Here is a 19,134-nt window from a genome sequence, read left to right as displayed (position 1 = left end):
ACCAGCCAGAGCACCTCCCTTCTATCCCAAAGAAGCAGCGCGTGCGCAGTCCACGCCCTCGCAGGGAGGGGGAGAGGAACCGATGGAGCTCGGAGGTGCCAGGGCTCAGTCAGCTACCAGAGCCCTGACGCCGGGAGCAGTCAAGACGAAGCCTCCTAGAGGGAACAGGAAGTGCTACATCTGCGACAGTGCTCAACACATGGCGAAAGAGTGTCCCCAGAGGCTCCACAAGCACACTGCAGCATCAGCAACAGTGACAGAAGCAACGCAGCAGGGAAACGACAGAGTCTGGCTGGAGGAAGAGGTACTGGGGTCCAGCCAGACAAATCAATGAAACAATCCCCAGGGATTTTGCAGCCCACAGACCCCCTCCCACCCAAACCAGTGGTGCAGCTTACAGCGTCTCTCCAACTGCCCAACGGAAGCACTCTGGAAGTGCCGATCACCATTGACTCCGGCAGCAACGCCGACTTTATAGGACTGGATTTTATTCAGCAGCACAATATACCACTGCTGCCAGCCACACTGCCCCTGAAGGTTGTCACAGTGGATGGCAGGGACTTGCTAGGGGGGCAAGTGGTGCAACAAACGCAACCAATGGTGATGCGGATTGGAAATCACCAAGAGGTCATCAGCTTCAACGTCACCAAACTGTCAGGCACGCCGGTAGTCTTGGGCATGAGTTGGCTGCACAGGCACAGTCCAGCATTGGCGTGGTACCAACGCCAATTGACCTTCGGTTCCTCCTATTGCGCGGAACATTGCATTCTTCGTAGCCAAGAAGAAGGAGGGGAAGACACGCAGCTACAATTGAGCACGCTGCAAGCAGTGCCACGCAAGTACGCAGCGTTTTTGGAGGTTTTCTGCGAGAAGGAAGCAGACAAGCTGCCTCCCCACAGGCCCTATGACTGCCAGATTGACCTCCTGCCAGGGGCGACGCTGCCAGCCGGGAAACTGTATTCCATGTCTGAAGACGAGCTGCAGGAGCTCAAGGAGTTCATAGACCTCAACTTAAAGCGCGGTTTCATCCGGGAGTCGAAAGCAGCGGGGGGCAGTCCTGTATTCTTTGTGAAGAAAAAGGACACGCCCCAAAAAAGACTTGTAGTGGATTTCAGGCTCTTAAATTCAAAGACCAAGCCCACAGCCTTTCCAATGCCCAAAATAGATGACCTGCTTGCAACGGTGAGGAAAGGACGCGTTTTTACAAAGTTGGATCTGAGAGGGGCGTACAACCTGATCCGCATACGGGAGGGGGACGAGTGGAAGACTGCCATGTTCACGCCCCTGGGCACATATGAATATAGAGTTATGCCCTTCGGTTTACAAAATGGCGCCCACTGTTTTCAAGCGTTCATGCATCACGTCCTGGCGGGTCTTCTCTACAAGAACTGCGTCTGCTTCTTGGACGACATCCTGATATTCTCAGAATCTGAGGAGACCCACGAGGGGGACGTCAAGGAGGTTCTGCAGCGACTGCAGGAGCATCGGCTGTACGCAAAGCTGGAGAAGTGCCAGTTCGACAGGAAGGAGGTGGATTTCCTGGGCTACAAGCTGTCGGACAAGGGGCTCGCCATGGACAGCGCCAAGGTTCGCGCGGTGTTGGATTGGAAGAGCCCGCGCAATCGGAAGGAGGTCCAGCGGTTTGTGGGGTTCGCCAACTTTTACCGCAAATTCATCAAGGGGTTCGCGATGCAGACAGCGGCCATTACCGACACGCTCAGCTCCAAGAAGAAGAAGTTCATCTGGACGGAGCAAGCGGAGCAGTCCTTCCAGAACCTCAAGCGTCTCTTCTCGTCCGAAGGGCAGCTACTGCATGTGAATCCCAGCAAACCGCTGAGGGTTGAGACGGACGCCTCAGACAGAGCCGTGGGCGCCGTACTGTTGCAGGAGGACCCGCATGGGGACTGGAGACCGTGTGCCTTCTACTCTAGGAAGCTCAGCAAGTCAGAGCAGAACTACACCATCTGGGACAGGGAGTTGCTGGCCATTCATGCAGCATTCAAGGCGTGGCGGCACTTCCTCATCGGGGCCAAACACACTGTGCAGGTTCGCACGGATCATAAGAACTTGGAGTACTGGCGCACGGCAAGGTTCCTGAACCAGCGGCACATCAGATGGGCGGAGTTCTTTGCGGATTTCGACTTCAGGATAGAATACATCCCAGGCGACAACAACATCATGGCAGATGCACTGTCCAGAAAGCCGCAATACCTCGAAGAAGCGGCGCCAGCAGCGGCCAAGCACATTTTCGCCCAGAAAGCGTGGGCGTGCGCTTCCGCAACCGTGGACCTGGAAGCGGTCCGTCGAGCACTGCAGGAGGACTCCTTCGCTCTAGCCAAGATGGAGGAGGTGCGCAAGGGCACGGTGAAAAACGACGAGTTCCAAATAAGGGACGGATTGCTCATCCGCAGAGGAGCACTCTATGTACCGGGAGATGAGCTCCGCGCGAAAGTACTGCAGCAGTTGCACGACGCGCCAACCGCCGGGCACTTCGGCAAGGAGAAGACGGCGGAACTCGTTGCCAGAGATTTCTGGTGGCCCAAGATGAGGGGGGAAGTCGCGGAGTACGTCTCGAGGTGCGACACTTGCCAAAGGGCCAAGTCAGTGCACAAACCTCCGGCAGGACTGCTCGAACCGCTGCAGACCCCGAGCGAACCGTGGGAGAGGGTGGCACTGGACTTTGTCACGGATTTACCCAGCTCGAGGGGTAAAACGGCAGTGCTAGTGGTGGTGGACATGTTCACTAAAATGGCCCACTTCATTCCGTGCGCGAAGGTGGCCACGGCAGAACAGACCGCCAAACTGTTCATAGACCACGTCTTCAGGGTGCACGGACTGCCAAGGTCTATCTTGTCCGACAGGGGGCGCCAGTTCATTTCGAGCTTCTGGCAGAAGCTGATGGGTTTCCTGAACGTCAAGATCAACCTAGCGTCGGCGAGACACCCGCAGACCAACGGACAAGCGGAGCGCGTCAACGCCATCATGCAGCAGTACCTGAGATGCTATGCAAATCAACAGCCGACGACATGGGTGGACTACCTGCCACTCGCTGAGTTCGCTTACAACAACACGAAGCACGTGTCCACAGGGGTGACGCCGTTCTTCGCCAACAACGGGAGGCATCCCAGAACCTTCCCGGGATTAGAGAAACTGGGGGAGGGGGAGCCACAGGCAGCGGAAGTCTTGGCGGCGGAATTGCAGGAAGTCCACGATCAGCTTAGGAGGCAATTAGAGCTTGCAAAGCACGCATACAAACTGCAGGCTGACAAGCACAGGAGGGTTGGTGAAGACATACAGGTGGGAGACTGGGTGTGGTTAGCGGCCCACGCAGTGCCGACCAGATCTTTAGCTAAGAAGAAACTCGGACATAAGCAACTAGGACCTTACCGAGTTGAAGCACAGATCAATCCGGTGGCCTTCCGGTTGACACTTCCGGAAGGATCCAGAATGCACCCAGTATTCCATAGGTCGGTGCTCACGCCCTACAAAGCACCTCACCGATTTCAGGCGCAGGGCACGGCACCAGACCCGTATAGGGAGGCCCCCCCAAGGAGGGAGTCGCCAAGAAGAGAACCCATCAACCAGGTCACAGAGATTTTGGACTCGAGATGGGGGGAGGAGGGAGTAGAATATTTTCTCGCAAGGGAAGGTACCCCGGCCAGCGCCAACAGTTGGGTGCCGGACTATGCCCTGGACGAGCCTCTCCTCAAAGAGGAGTTTCATGCCTTGTTCCCACACAGGCCCATGCCAGCCGAGTATTTCGACGACTGGCTTTTCACACCCACGCTTTCTACCAGCACGTTCCAGGGATTCACATCGGACGAAGAACCAGCATTAGAAACACGTTCACCGGAGGGCTCGCCCTCGGGGTTTGCCTCAGACCGCTCGTTTTGGTGGGACAATCGAGGAGAGGAGAGGTGGCTGAGGGGCCCTTGGCAGGGAACGGACCCAGAGGGGAACGAGGGTGAGAGGGACATGGACGTGATGGGGGAGGACGTTGGGTTCGAGCATGGCGGCACGGAGATGGAAGCAGAGGAGAACGAGGTCGGCGAAGACATGGAGGACGAGCCGGATTTCTCTAACTGGATGCACGCCACGGGGGACGAACTGTATCCACCATTCACCCCCACAACGACGGAGCACCCAGCACCCCCGCCGGAGGAAGGGGAGGGGGGAAGGGGGGGCTTCGAGGGGGGGATGGATGTCAGGGGTTCAGGAGCAGAGTCACAGGAGAGGGAAGAAACGGAGAGCGAGGGGGAGGAGTCGGAAGGAAATGTCAGCGGCGACAGTAGTCCGAGGTCTCTGAGTCTCTCCAGTGACTCGGAGGATTCACAGAAAGGGGCCCCCATGGTCAGGGCAAGGGGGACACCTCGGGAAGAAGGGGCCAGAGGGGACTCAGAGAGTAACAGCTGGAAATCCGGACCAGCTTCCCCCCCAGAGTGCAGTAGGGGGGAGGAGTCCAAGGCATCGGGATCAGGGAGCGCGCAGGCAGAGGGAGAGCGTGAAGCAGGAGTGGCCACACCCTCGTCAGGGAGCGAGGAAACGGTCATCAGGAAAGTTAAACGCGCGCGCGCGCCAAGTTCAAATGTACAGGAGGGCGGCAAGGTGGGCAGCCCGGGTAGGGAGCCAGGTCCTAAAGCCCGCCGAAGAGAGGGGGAGGAGTCAGAGGGGTCCAGCTCTGCGTCAGAAGAGTCCAGGAGGGAAGAGACCCCGGGGGGTAGTAAGACCCAGAGGAAGAGAGAGAGAAGGAGGAGGTGGAGTAAGATTAGAGTTTTAAGCTGGTGCACAGGGGGCGGAGATCCAGATAGAGCTTCGCCGGTCTAAAGCTCAGACGTAGAGCTGGGACGCTGAGATTTGTAAATGGAGACTATTCTTCAATAAAGACTTTGATACTGTACTACCGGCTAGCGTTGGTCCTTGGTGAGCTGGGACCCGGAGCCAGCTCTGACACTTATGAATTGAAAAAATAAAAATAAAAATCCGTTCTACAACTGGATTGAAGACTTATACAAACTCGCAACATATGAACAACTTGCATATAAACACAGACTTGCCATGGACAAATTCAATGATATTTGGAATCCATTTTTACAAATACTGTAATAGGTTAAGATATGGTGAAGTAAAACAACAATTTTGTAAAGGTGAAAAACATAATTATTAGGAGAACTAATCACAGATCTCCTGTGTCTTGTCTGTTTTGGCCCTGTGTACATTCTCGGTCACAAAATCTCTCTCAATCCCTCCAGTTTTAAATCAATAGCTTTTAAACACAGAGTATGTGTTCAAAATGTCTTAGCTGCATGTCCATTTATTGCAAAAAGTCCTCTTCTCACAAAGCTGGTTTTGAAAGACACCAGATTTTTATTTATTATACAGAGCAATTCAGAGAATCTCAGGGAGGAGCTCAAATGTCAATTAGAGCAACACTCTGCATTGCAACATTTTTCTCTATAAGCATAGGTTCCAAACAGATAAACCCACATAACAGAAGACCACAGCCTGTGATAATTCAGATTATGGTGTGCTACACATAGAACGCAAGAGTAATGCAGGTGCAACCCATTCCAGAAGTATTAGAAGGCATGGAAAGAGTTCATAAGGCGATTTCTGATGCCTCAAGCAAGCCAGCAGTGTTTTAGTGAAGCAAGAGACTACGGCAATTGGGAAAGTAAGGCCATGTTTTGCTCCTTCTGCTCATTTAAAATTGGAAATTGACAGGTGGCAATGGAAACAGGAAATGGAAGAGGTGAGCTTATGGATGGAGTGCATCAAGTACAAATCATTCATAACAATATTGGTTAGTGTGAAGAATATATACTGCAGTGGTACCTCGGGTTAAGTACTTAATTCGTTCCGGAGGTCCGTTCTTAACCTGAAACTGTTCTTAACCTGAAGCACCACTTTAGCTAATGGGGCCTCCCGCTGCTGCCGCGCCGTCAGAGCACGATTTCTGGGTTAGCGGAGTCTGTAACCTGAAGCGTCTGTAACCCGAGGTACCACTCTACTACTATGACGCATCATCAATTGTTTAATGTGACGGACGGCAGAGCCAGAGCAGAGCCAGACGAAGCAGTCCATCAGAAATTCCACCAGAGGACTGGAGCCTCTCTCTGATTGGCAACAAGAGAATAAAAAGAGCAGTTTCTGAGGGAGAGCGTTAGATAGGGCCTGATTTGAGCTGAGAGATAGGCTTCAGGTTGAGGGATAGGGCTTGATTTGATTGGAAGACAGGGATTATGGATTACTGGGAGATAGGGAGAACTGGTTCTGATTTGAGTAGAACATTCGCACTGAGGAAACTCTATAACAAGAGGCAAGAGCCTTGCAGCTTGGAGAGGAAGAGGGGGTTGAGGGTCTGAGGAAGGTATACAGACAGGAGTTGCCGGGAGTCTGAGGCGGGAGAGGGAGAAGGACTCCCTGGGCCTCATCCTAGCCCGGAGGGGAGAGTTCTTCTAGGTAAAGGAGACCCCCTGGGTCGGTTATACTGATCAGAATACCCCAGGAGTGGGACTGCTAAGTAAGAGAGAGGGTAAATGATCAGAAGTGCCCCTCCCTCATTAAGCTGGGAAGGAAGTGGTGCTGTGTCAAAAGTATTTAACACCCGTCATAACTATGTCAAGAAATAAGAGTGAAGTTAAAGAACTCGAGTCAAGCATTTTATCACCTATTCTAGAAACCTGAACATCTATTTGAAGTGTAACAACTGATTACTGAGTAACTGAATTTTAAGAAACATTGTGCATATACTTTTGCGTTTAAGCCTGTGACATCCTTGTATTTAGTTTAACTTCTACCTGAAAGAACACATCCCCTGACTCAACTTCGTTTCACAATTCTTTTTGTAAATAAAACTTTTCTTGTTTGTCCAGCTCCTGCCAAGTTTTCCCTCACACAAGACGCCCCCCCCCCCACTAGCCTGTAGTATATTGCAGACATTCATTTAATTGGCGTACCATGAGGTGGGTCCAATATATTTAATTGGGGGCAGTTAGCTGGGTGAATCCGCTACTTTAGTAATTGGTGATTAGCGGTGGGATTCGCTACATCAAACATTTCTGGCTACTGATCTAGTGAGTGTGGAATAAGGCTTTGTCCCATGCACATTTATCACTTGGCAATAATATCAAGTGAAGGTGTAAATCTATGGTGGTCTATTTGCTTATGCAACAACATTGAGATAGATAACTCTGTATTTTATGTCCCTTGTATTTAAAAATACAACTATCAGCTCAGACTCAAATGGATTCAAGTCACACATGGAGCAGATAAATCAAGTGAACATGCATGTGTGAACCAACACATAATTTGGAACCAATCAACACCATGATTTACACACTTGTTCGCAAAGACAACTAATACTGTGTGTGGGCTTCAGTGCCTAGGCTTCCACCTCACTGCAACAAAGATTGCATAATAAATCTTATATTGTCCTCAAAAATTCTGGGAATTGTACTTTTGCTGTTATTCCTTGCAGAAGAGACTGAGGAAACTAAACAACACAACTCCCTGAAAAGGCAGTGTAGAATTTAACTATCCTCAGTTTTCTTTGTTACAATGTGAAGAACTAGTTAAAAACAGTCTTTGGCTTAACTCTGGGAACTACAGATTTCTTTTCTGGTCAATGAAGAAGAATAAAAAATATTTCCCAGAGTCCTGAGAAACAGTTTTAGTACCAACCCTTGACTTATATTCTCAGTTGCTGTTTTCTTTTTTCCAAGTTTCTGAAAGAGTGAGACAAAGGAAAATGCAGAGGAGAGCTGATGCAGAGCTATTATGAGCAAAGGTGAAATTTGTGGTGTGTGGGGGCACTCCACTCCCAATGGCTTAAGGATTTCTAAATTGCTGGATTAAGTTTCTGAAGCCCCTTTCCATTTCTGAATTGTTACTCAAACCAGGGCCAGCCCACCCATGAGGCAAGGTGGGGCGAATGCCTTAGGCAGCAGGATTCACAGGGACAGCAGATCCCGATGCAGATCTTTATTTTTATGGCCTTGTGCCTGGTGTAGATCTTCACTCACCCCGTCTTCCCTTGTGGGGAGGAAGGCGCCATCTTGCAGTTTGCCTTAGGTGCCAAAATGTCTTGGGCCAGCCTTGACTCGAACCCAGTATGCAACACGGTTTTCCTACTATTCTTAATATTATCTGAAATGCAATCTTTGTCTGGCATTATCCAAGTTCAAAATGCCAGACAATTCAGTCAAAAAGACACGCCTAAGCACACAAAGGTCACAGAACACAAAATGTTGTGCAGTTTGTCACATTAAATTTCTAGATGTTCTTTATCTCTAGTCATTATTTCATTTAAAAAGAACTGGAATATGCCTCAGCTTGACTGCAAGAAACTAGTTACTAACTTAGGCAATCCCTTATTTCTTTCCTGAAGGCAATGTTGAAATATCTGGCCAAACTGCTTGAACAAGTCATTTACCATTACTCTGCCTCCACCCTTTTATTTTAGTACACTTTTTACATTTGCATTTACTTAGGGGGTGGGGCGGAGAATGAGTATCTAACACTTATAATACATACATTGGGACATGGTGTGTGAAGGCCAGCACAGGATTAGGAGACATTAAAAGCACATATGGGTTTAAATTTGCTTAACTCTGTCCTCAGAGGCAGTGGATGGAAGTCCAAAGCTTGGTGCAGCTCATTCTCACAATCACAAACCATACATCTGATTTGAGCCACTTTGTGTTACCACACTCAAGAGATAAGAATGAAAGATGTTGCTTAAGGTGTTATGAAGGTAAATCATTCATCAACACAATGCCTGCTACCAAGATGCATTGCTACCTCGTTCCTTTAATATCTGTGTTATGGCACGAGAAAATTCCATACAAGCAGTTCTACCACAGGCTCTGAGAAGACCACATTAACAAGAGAGTCCATAGAGGCTTTTATCCAACCACCTCCACCAAGTGCTGCTGACATGTAAATATGGAGCACTATACTTTGGCCAAAAGTACATGCACATTTTGAAGCATTTTAATGAACCCTAGAGAATCCTCTACTTCAATGCAGAATTCCTCCATTGTGCTTTTCCTGCTTTAAACCTCATTAGCCCAACCTGAATGTCCAAGCCTTTATTAGCCTATATTACCCTGGAATTAGACTTGACTAGATAGCTTTAAAATGTCTTGTTAAAATTACTAGGTACTAGGTCTTGAAAAAATGTATTACAAGTAATGTAATAAATGCAACTTTATTTAAAATACTTTCTTAACTGACTATCGAAAAACTCTGTACGATATTCAAGCCAGTTTCACCAAAAGGAGAACAAATGTAAATTTGGAAGCAGATTAATTTGAATAAGAGTGATGTACTCTTGACTAAACTGGTACAGATTTCAGGACATCACAGGTATATGCAATGCAATACTCCTTAATGGACTCTCCCTGATCCAAACAAGTTCTCTCATATGGCAAAGTCTCCAGGGCAGGCAGGGATCCTGTTTTCTGATGTTTCTAAAGCTCTAAACACTCTAATGAGATTAGTAAATACCTGGATTATTCAGGATTCCTCTATGTCCCCTCTTTACCTCAACTATACATATAAATAATTGGCACCCCAAGATCTATAGAGAGGAGCTACAACATAGTAGCTTATGCCAATGTAACGTAACAATCTTATGTTAACAAACCAAATATAAAAAGCACTTCATTGTACCAATGTAGCTAGTGGCTAAAGGGCTCTGGAAGAGACATCAGCAGTTTGCCTCTCAGCACAATACATCTCAGCACAATTTTTGTGCCGTGCAACAGTTCTGTACCAGGCAATTGTGGCTGCCAGTTCCCAGACTGCCAGATTATGGAGTGCCACCTCAGCCTCCTCTCCCCTCTACTTGGGAGTCCTCCGGGCAGCCACTGCCCCTGGTCTCTGAGCTGCCCCCCCCCCACTCCAAAGAGAGGTGCCTCCTCACACTTGCCCACAGGGGCCTGGGAAGAGGATACCCGCAGCTTAGTGGCCCACTGGAGAATGGCCAGCACCGTACCTTGGTTTACTCTTAGGAAGCTGCTTATGAGAAAGAACTAAATACTGTATATGTGATATACATCGGTATGCATATATGGATATATTTTAAGACACTAAAAGGTTATACCATAAGAGTACTAACTGGCTATTATACAGGTAAATTAAAGGACTGTAGGCATTTGCATCCATTTAAAAAGAAATTATATAGAACACCAAGCTCTGAGGAAAACAGAACTGCATGATTTGAACTGCAGTTTTCCCAACATACTGCAATAATTTTCATAAGCGTTTGATATCAGGAGTGAAATTTGATTGCACATGCTTGATATGTTATAATTACATGAACTACTTAACAAAGTAAGTAAATGGAATACCTACAGAGAAATGTACAGTTATGAAAGGTTATGAAAGTTACAAGTTATGAAAGGTACAAGGCAAAGTTTCCCCCTTTCGCCATTACTGTTTATTTTGATTGCAGAAATTTTATGTATTGAGATAAGAGAAAATTCTGCCATACAAGGAATACAACTAGGCTTTCAAAGTTATAAGTTGAGGGCATTTGCGGATTATGTGGTTTTGGGATTTTTAGAAGATGCAACCAAAAATGTGATAACAATACTGGAGATGATTCTAAAAATTGGGGATTTGGCAGGATCTATATGAACAAAATTAAAACTAAAATATTGACCAAAAAAATAGTTGAACAAACAAGTAAAATACTGCAAGAAATAACACATATCAAAGTATTTTTTAAAAGTTAAATATCTGGGAATTTGGATTACAAATAATAATAATATGAAACTGTTTCAAAATAATTATGGGATGGTCTAAAATGAGATATGGAAAGCTGGAATAGAATGAATCTATCCCTACTGGGAACAGATCTCAACGGTTAAAATGAACATTTTGCTCCTCATCCAGAGTGGCGTGCAACCTTGAAGGGTTGGTGTACCAGATCGACAAGTTCTCTCCAGAGACGGGGAAGCAGCGGCCAGTTGCAGCCAGTTCCCTGAAGACCAGGACTGAAGTGCAACAGCAGCCACCAGAGCGCACGTGGCTCTCTGGGATGAGAGCCACAGTAGCAGCAAGACTGTGTTTCTGGCACTGGAATATTTGCAGCCAGGAATAATTGTCCGCCTGAAGGCAGCTCTGGGTGCCAGGGTTCAAGAGAGGCTCTTGCAGGAGAAAAGCAGGGCAGGAAGGATCTCTCAGGGTGGGAGACCAGGAGAAGAGGTGAGAGCTGACAGAATCTGCCTTTCTATGTGTGGATAAATGATGAGATATGCACGTTATAAATGTGATAAAGGCTCTTTTTAGTTGTTCTTTCTCTATTCTTTTTTCCCTTTCTCTTTTCTATACAATTGTGTTTTGTATTTTCTTATAAATGAATCTGAATTTTACTGTTTAATATGTTTAAAATGGTGTTTTATATTAAATATACAGTATATAGAGAGGGCCAAAGCTCTCATTCTTATTGCAGACACTACCAATTCTTAGCAATATGGGCTGCTTCAAACAATGGAAAATAGAAATTTCCAAATTTATCTGGCAGGGGGGGAAACCTAGGATAAAATTTAAAATATTAACGGATATGAAGGCAAGAGTGGTTTTTGCCCTGCTGGACTTAAAACTATACTATGAAGCAACCTGTTTGGCTTAGTTAAAAGATTGTTTATTATGGGAAAATGTTAGACTATTATAAGGCTTTGGTAACAGTTTTAGCTGGCATGCTTACTTATGGTATGAAAAGGTGAAGGTAAATAAATATTTTCTGAACCACTCAATAAGAAGTTGTCTGTATGTGGTATGGAATAAATATAAAGACCTATTAGAAAAGGGGAAAAACCTGTGACTGTCCCCATTGGAAGCTAGTTCTTGGGGGGAAATTAATATGAGGAAGAAATGGGGCACATATAGAGATTTATTATGTTTTAAGGTGGTGGAATGTAAAATGAAAAGTCAAAAAGAGACAAAAGAATGGATATCATATTGGATTTGATATCATCAAACGTATGAATATTTTTTAAGAGATTCATTAAAAGGTTTTGGAGGTGGAGGGTTGAAAAGGAATTACTGAGTGGCAACGAGAAATTGATCTACAAGATGTACAAAGTGTTGCCTGAATGGGAAACAAGATGAGTTGGTAAAATCAACAATGATTCACTGGGCTCTTGGCCCAGGGCATAATATGGAAATGGTTAAGTGTGAAAAGTTTTGGAAAACTGATCTTAATTTTACTGGCTGTAGTGGGCTGAAAGAAAACTATATGAAAATGACATATAGATTGTATATAACACCCATGAAAATGGCTAAAATATGTAAGAATGCTAATAAACAATATTAGAAATGTAAACAAGCTGATGACACTTTTATTCATATGTAGTGGTTTTGTAAGAAAGCAAAAGCCTACTGCGAAATGATAAATAATGAATTAAGTAAGATGTTTAAAACGACAATAGGGGGGAAACCAGAAGCTTTTTTGCTAGGTTTGCTCAGGCCAGAGATACCAAAAATAATGATAAAACTGTTTATGTATGCAACAATTGCAGCAAGGATTATATATGTGCAGAAGTGGAAAAGAAACTGCAATACCCACAAGAGAAGAATTGGATTAAGAAGTTATGCCAAAATGGCAAAACTAACCACTAGACTAAGAGACTCTAATGATGAGGTGTTGGTAGAAGAATGGAAACCCTTTTCACATTACTTAAGAAAATACTTTAATTCTTTTTCAGTATGAGATGGATTTATATCTTGAGCAACAGAAGAAGAAGAATATGTTATTTTTAGGTTTATATTTTACAGTTTGTGTGATATTAGAAACAAATGGGCAGTTCAGAGAGTGGAGATATAATGTCTTATCAAGTGATAAGTCAGAGAAAAATAAGAATGGTAACATATGATTTTTTAAAGATGTACTATGTAAAAACTTAATAAAAATATATATTCTATATTAAAAAGACATACATTTACTTCTGACTTTTACTAGAGTTTGACCTAGTGTTCTTTAAAATACTGATACTGGGAACCTGTGACTTCAAACAGGACAATACAAACACTTGAATAACGGGAGAGATAACAGAATCCAGTATAGCATGCATACTTGTTATATGGGACATTGTCAGTTAATGTGCCTTTTCCCAGCATATAAGAAAATTTGCCATTCATAAATAATTCACTGGATCAGACCAAAGACTCCTGGTTTTATGGTATTTTGATAGGTTTTGGTGATGTGCTCTATATAGTGGAAACCACCAGTAGTGGAGGAATGGGGTGGTGGAAGGGGCAGGGTGCACCGGGCAGCACCTACCTTGGGGATGACACACTGGACCCCAAAGGGCAGCACCCTCCAGCCCCATGCCTGCTACCTCCCCCTTAGCCTCCCTGAAAAGAAAGGGCAGGGCTGGCGTCCGCCAGTCACCTCTCCCTCAGCCACCCTTCAGCAGGGACAAGTGGCTCAGCCCCGCACTGCTTTTGCTGCCAGCACGCATGTATGCCGCCCCACATGCCCCACCCTATAGAACAATGTGCACATGCTGGTGCCCACCTGCCCTGGGTGTCACCAGGGCTCCATACGCCACTGGAAGCCACACATCTTTGATACTCTTATTAAACTCCATTATGTTTCCTTATCTAAAAGACACAAGCACTTACAGCCTTTCCTCGCAGAACTGATGCTTCCAACTCTTATAGCAGAAAATATTATTATTTATTATTATTATTAATTGTACCCCAGCCACTCTGGGTAGCTTCCAGCATATACAGAAACATAATAAAACATCAAATATTAAAAACCTCCCTAAAGCCTTCTAAAGGTTGCATAGGTACTTAACTCCTTGACATCTGATGGAAGGGTGTTCCAGAGGGTGGGCACCACTACCAAGAAGGCCCTCCGCCTGGTTTCCTGTAACATCCTTTCTCGCAGTGAGGGAGCTGGCAGAGGCCCTCAGAGCTGGTCCATAGTGTCTGGGCTGAATGACGGGGGCTGAGGTATTGAGGGCCGAGGCCGTTTAGGGGTTTAAAGGTCAGCACCAACACTTTGAATTGTGCCTGGAAATGTACTGGGAGCCAATAAACTTATAGAAGCAGACTTATTGTTATCTACAGCAAATGAATATTAGATCATGCCCCTTATTAGCATTTGCCAATAGAAAGCAGGCACCGTGCTCAGTGGAATGTATTTGGAACCATGATAGCAACATAACACTATTAAGCCAGTTTATCTCTTAATCCCCCAGAACTGAAGATGTAACTGCACCAGATTCCTTCACTGTTGACATTTAGATTGTAAGCTCCTAAGGGCGGGGATTTGTCTTTTCCCCTTATGATACCCTGGAAAAATACAATGTGAAATACCTCTAACTATTGCTTTATAAATCTTCAGACAAACTATGGGAACAAGATGAAGTCAAAACAGATACATCCGCTCTTGTCCTTGACAGTATCCAACACCGAGGGTGAAACAAACACAATATGCGTCCCCACCATAACATTAAAAACTGAAGCTGCAGCCCAAATTCAGTTACACCGGTGACTCAAGAAAGTTATTCCTGCCACCAGTTTTTTTTTTAAGTAAAATATGTGTTAGTCCATAGACCATACCAGAACCTGTCTGCAGTTATCCCTTAATAGTATTATATCAAATATGTATAGAATGCTAAATGCTTTGTTTTCAGTATACATTTTTTGCAGTTTTATTCTACAAGGACCCAACTCAGACTAGCCACAGCTACACAAAGGTAGATGGGAGTTTGCTGAAAAGAAAAAGGCAGCCCTGCCCCAATTACATCACCACCAACAGGTATGAACTTGCTGTTTGGAGCAGAGAGAAAAACGTCTTGATGTTAAGATTGTGCAATGAGCTCCTCTGAGAGGCGTTTCTCCTTTTCAAAGTTAGTTTTATTGTCCAGCGTCATGAAATGCTTAAACTACTTTTGCTCAGCTCATGTATCAGATTTTTTTAGCTGCTGGTTTTTCCCTCGGGAAAGAGGCAGTAAAAGGGGAAAGAAAGAAGAAAATCTTCATTTCCCCCCTTTTGACAGATTTCCAAAATAAGTAAATTTGCCTGGAAATAGAGCTGGCTGCTTGCTCTAAAAACTTCACAAAAGGGAAGGGAAGAAGAAGAAAGGGGAAACCACTTACAGATCAAAATAACCACCACAAAACTCTCTCCCACCATCCCTGCTGCAGCTTTCAAACTGGTTTTTCAGCAACAACAGAACACTTTCGTTACAGCTCTTAAAATTAAGCCAAGTGAAGGGAGACAGGGAGAGAGGATGAAACTCCAGGCAAGTTCCTATGAGGTTGACAAGGCTTTCAATCATAGATTGGGAACCACTTACATTAATAACGTCTAACCCTTTTTCTTTTTAGGAAAAGCAGAGTTGAAAAGGAACTGGTCTCAACTATTCCTTCTGCTATTCCTTAACTATTCCAGATAGTAAAGAGGTCATTTTAAAAGGTTGGGACCGGGAACCAAGCATACAAACACACTGAACTTGCAAACCTCAAGTCTGGCTGGAATGCTAGTTGCTAGGCTTGGGCATTCCTATGAATCACTGGTGGTTTTCCCCACATTACAGGAAAAGGATAATGAACTCTGGGCAGGAACCACTTCACAGGGTATTTGGGTCCTTGTGAAACTGACAAAGTCCACACATAAACAACAGACACCTCTCCACTATCAATTTGTTCTCGTGGCCAAATCTCTTCCTGTAAAACCCCAGAGAATCATGTGGTAGCTTAAAAGCAAATAACTTTATTACGACATAACCTTACAGAAGCTAGGCTGCACTTTAGAATATAAACAAAATAAGAAAAATAACTAGGAAATATTCTGGGACAAGTTCTGTATTGGGGTGGATGTCACCTCAATGGCAGACAAAGTTGGCTCTCATTCTTGGAAGGTCATTCCAAAGAGGTCACTGGGAATAGTGGGAATGTGTGCCTAACTTGTTCCTGTTGCCTCTGTCCTGTTATTTAAGAAAAGTCTGAAGTCGCCAGCAAGTTATCCAGGAAGCCGAGAAGAAACTGTGGCACTTGTACCACCTCTAGTTTTCACCTCAGTTGAGCTTTCCCTCCAAGACCTAACAACTGATCGCCATCACAGTCGCAGCTCCCCACAAAGGATTACTATTAGCAAATATTATTACTACTATCAAACAATTGTGGCAAATGTTCTATGATAACCTGGGAGGCATCTGATGCAAAGCCACCACCACATAGAGCCAGTCTGGAGTAGGGAGCCCAGACCAAGGGCTTCCCTGGCGCCCAGGGAAAACCCCAGAAGACAATTCCACAACCCAAAAAGTCAGTATTTCAGCACAGGTGAAAACAGTGGAATTATCCAAGTCTGGGCCAGCACCGCGGGAAAATAAATACTAACTCGGAGGGCGGGCAAAATCAGGGGCGCTGACTGCCGAGGAGCACGTGCAAAGCGCCCTCCTGACTAAGCCACGGCGCCTCCGGACTCCAGTTCCGCGCGCCGACCCTTCCCCGCCAGCCTCGCCCTCTCCGCGCTCACCTTTCTTCTCCTCGGCGGCGCCGCACAAGCTGCCGGCCAGCAGCCCCACCAGGAGGGCGGCGGTGGCGGCCGCGCGCCTCGCCCCGAAGTTTCCTCCTCGGCCGGCGAGCGAAGCCCAGCGAGCCCCGCAGACCCCCATCTCCTGCCGGGTGGCTCCTCAGCGAAGCCTCTCGCGCCGGGCTGCCTCTCCGGCGCCGCCCAGGACCATGCCAGGGGGGCGCCGCCTGCCGCGCTCGCTGCTCTCCGGCAGCCGAGAGGAGGAGGAGGAGGAGCGAGAAGAGGCTCTCGGGCCGCTTCTCCCGGCAGCTGGCCCCGCGGCGGCCCCGCTCCAGGTGCGCGGGAGGCGCCGGGCCAGCGGAGCTGCTTGGCGCGCGGCGAAGACGACGAGGCGCGGCGTCGAGGAAGACGCGCCCGGCTGCCTGCCTTCTCGGCGCCGAAGTCGCCGGCAAAACTTTTCCCCTGGTCCGTCGACGCCGCGTTTCCAGGCGCTCCGGCGGCTCCCTCGGAGGATTCCGGCCGAGCAGGGAAAGAGGCGCAGGGGGAGACTCGGGGAGAGCACGAAGCGCGGCTGGCGGCCCGGGAGGACTCGCTCGGCGCTGCCTTCAGGTGGAGCTTCGTACCTGCCCAGCGCAGCCGCCGGTGGGAAGGGCGAGAAATTCCAGTCGGGCGGGCTGAGCGGGGCTGAGCGTCGCGCACGCGCACTCCCCGCGCCGCCGCCGCCGCCGCCGCCTGTGGTCCTCCTTATCTGCGGCGACTGCTGCCCCGCCTCGCCGACCGGCAGCTGCAACTTTCCAAGCCCCGGAGATGGTGGAGAGGAGGAAAGCGGGTGGGAAGCCTCGCCGGGAACGCGAAGGCAGCGAGGGCTCCCGCAGGCATAGAGCGGGGAGACGAGGGGGTCCGGCCAGCCTACTTTGCGCCTTTCGGCCCGCTTCTTTTCAGGCCACCCTAAGTGAGTTTGGCCTAACCATCCCGTTCCCTCCCTCCCTAAACATCTGGGCATGGTCATCCTGGAAAGCAGAATTTATACTTTTATTATCATTATTATTAAATTTATGTACCACCATCCAAAGATCACAGGGCACTTATAATAATAATTAAAAATATTTATTACTTATTTATCTGGCCAAGCCTCCCCAGCCACTCTGGGCGGCTTCCAGCAAAACATTGAAAACACAATAAAACATCAAACATTTAAAACTTCCCTAAACAGGGCTGCCTTCAGATGTCTTCTAAAAGTCTGGTAGTTGCTCATTTCCTTGACATCTGGTGGGAGGGCATTCCACAGGGCGGGTGCCACCACTGAGAAGGCCCTCTGCCTGGTTCCCTGTAGCCTCACTTCTTGCAATGAAGGAACCGCCAGAAGGCCCTCAGACTGGACTTCGGTGTCCAGGCAGAACGATGGGGGTGGAGACGCTCCTTCAGATATACAGGACTGAGGCCGTTTAGGGCTTTAAAGGTCAGCACCAACACTTTGAATTGTGCTCATAAACGTACTGGGAGCCAATGTAGGTCTTTCAGGACTGATGTTATGTGGTCTTGGCGGCCACTCCCAGTCACCAGTCTAGATGCCGCATTCTGGGTTAATCGTAGTTTCCAGGTCACCTTCAAAGGTAGCCCCACGTAGAGCGCAGTAGTCCAAGAGGGAGATAACTAGAGCATGCAAACTCTGGCGAGACAGTCTGTGGGCAGATAGGGTCTCAGCTTGCGTACCAGATGGAGCTGGTAGACAGCTGCCCTGGACATAGAATTGACCTGCGCTTCCATGGACAACTGTGAGTCCAAAATGACTCCCAGGCTACGCACCTAGTCCTTCAGGGGCACAGTTACCCCATTCAGGACCAGGGAGTCCTCCACACCTGCCCGGCCCCTGTCCCCCAAAAACAGTCCTTCTGTCTTGTCAGGCTTCAACCTCAATCTGTTAGCTGCCTTCCATCCTCCAGCCGCCTCCAGGCACTCACACAGGACCTTCACCGCCTTCACTGGTTTTATAATAATAATAATAATTTATTATTTATACCCCGACCATCTGGTTGGGCTTCCCCAGCCACTCCTGGTGGCTTCCAACAAAATATTAAAATACAATAGTCTGTCAATCATTAAAAGCTTCCCTAAACAGAGCTGTCTTCAGATGTCTTCTAAAAGTCTGGTAGTTGTTTTTCTCTTTGACATCTGATGGGAGGGCGTTCCACAGGGCGGGTGCCACTACTGAGAAGGCCCCCTGCCTGGTTCCCTGTAACTTGGCTTCTCGCAGTGGAGGAACTGCCCCTAACACTCTCTGGAACCATTAAGTGGCGGATGCGGACCATCTGAATTGGTCCCACCTCCCTGCAGAGGGGAAGGGTTGTGGAGAAGTCCAGTTGCACCAGGAAGTGATCCAACCATGGCACTTCTTTTGTTTCACTTTTACTTAATGTCAGATCACCCATGTTAGTAGAGGTGAACACGAGGTCCAAGGCATGTCCGCGGCTGTGAGTTGGGCCAGACTTATTCAGGGACAGCCCCATGGAGGCCATGCTTTACACGAAGTCCCAAGCAGCCCCTTATAAGTTGTGTCGGCATGGATGTTAAAATCCCCAAGGACAACCAAACTAGGTGTCTCCAGGATAACATCCGCCATGACCTGAAGCAGCTTG

At 47.3% G+C, this 19,134-nt stretch overlaps 1 protein-coding gene and 1 long non-coding RNA gene across 3 annotated transcripts in view; one reads left to right on the top strand and one right to left on the bottom strand.

Moving 5' to 3' along the window:
- The window catches only part of EGFR (epidermal growth factor receptor), a 148,742-nt gene extending 131,337 nt beyond the window's left edge, over window positions 1–17,405 (bottom strand). For both annotated transcript variants that reach the window (XM_083407008.1, XM_083407009.1), the window contains exon 1: window positions 16,502–17,405. In XM_083407008.1, coding sequence (XP_083263134.1) covers window positions 16,502–16,640 — 139 coding nt within the window. In that variant the 5' untranslated portion in view covers window positions 16,641–17,405. The remainder of the gene's footprint in view (window positions 1–16,501) is intronic.
- Window positions 6,230–12,331, top strand: LOC310661324. Its single transcript, XR_014503902.1, has 2 exons — window positions 6,230–7,073; window positions 10,900–12,331. It is a non-coding gene; the product is annotated as an uncharacterized lncRNA (long non-coding RNA).
- Window positions 17,406–19,134: the final 1,729 nt, after the last annotated feature.

This window comes from Podarcis tiliguerta (genome assembly GCF_965153285.1).
Source record: "Podarcis tiliguerta genome assembly, chromosome: 12".
Taxonomy (NCBI): Eukaryota; Metazoa; Chordata; class Lepidosauria; order Squamata; family Lacertidae; genus Podarcis; species Podarcis tiliguerta.
This window is presented reverse-complemented; position numbering and strand designations above follow the sequence as displayed.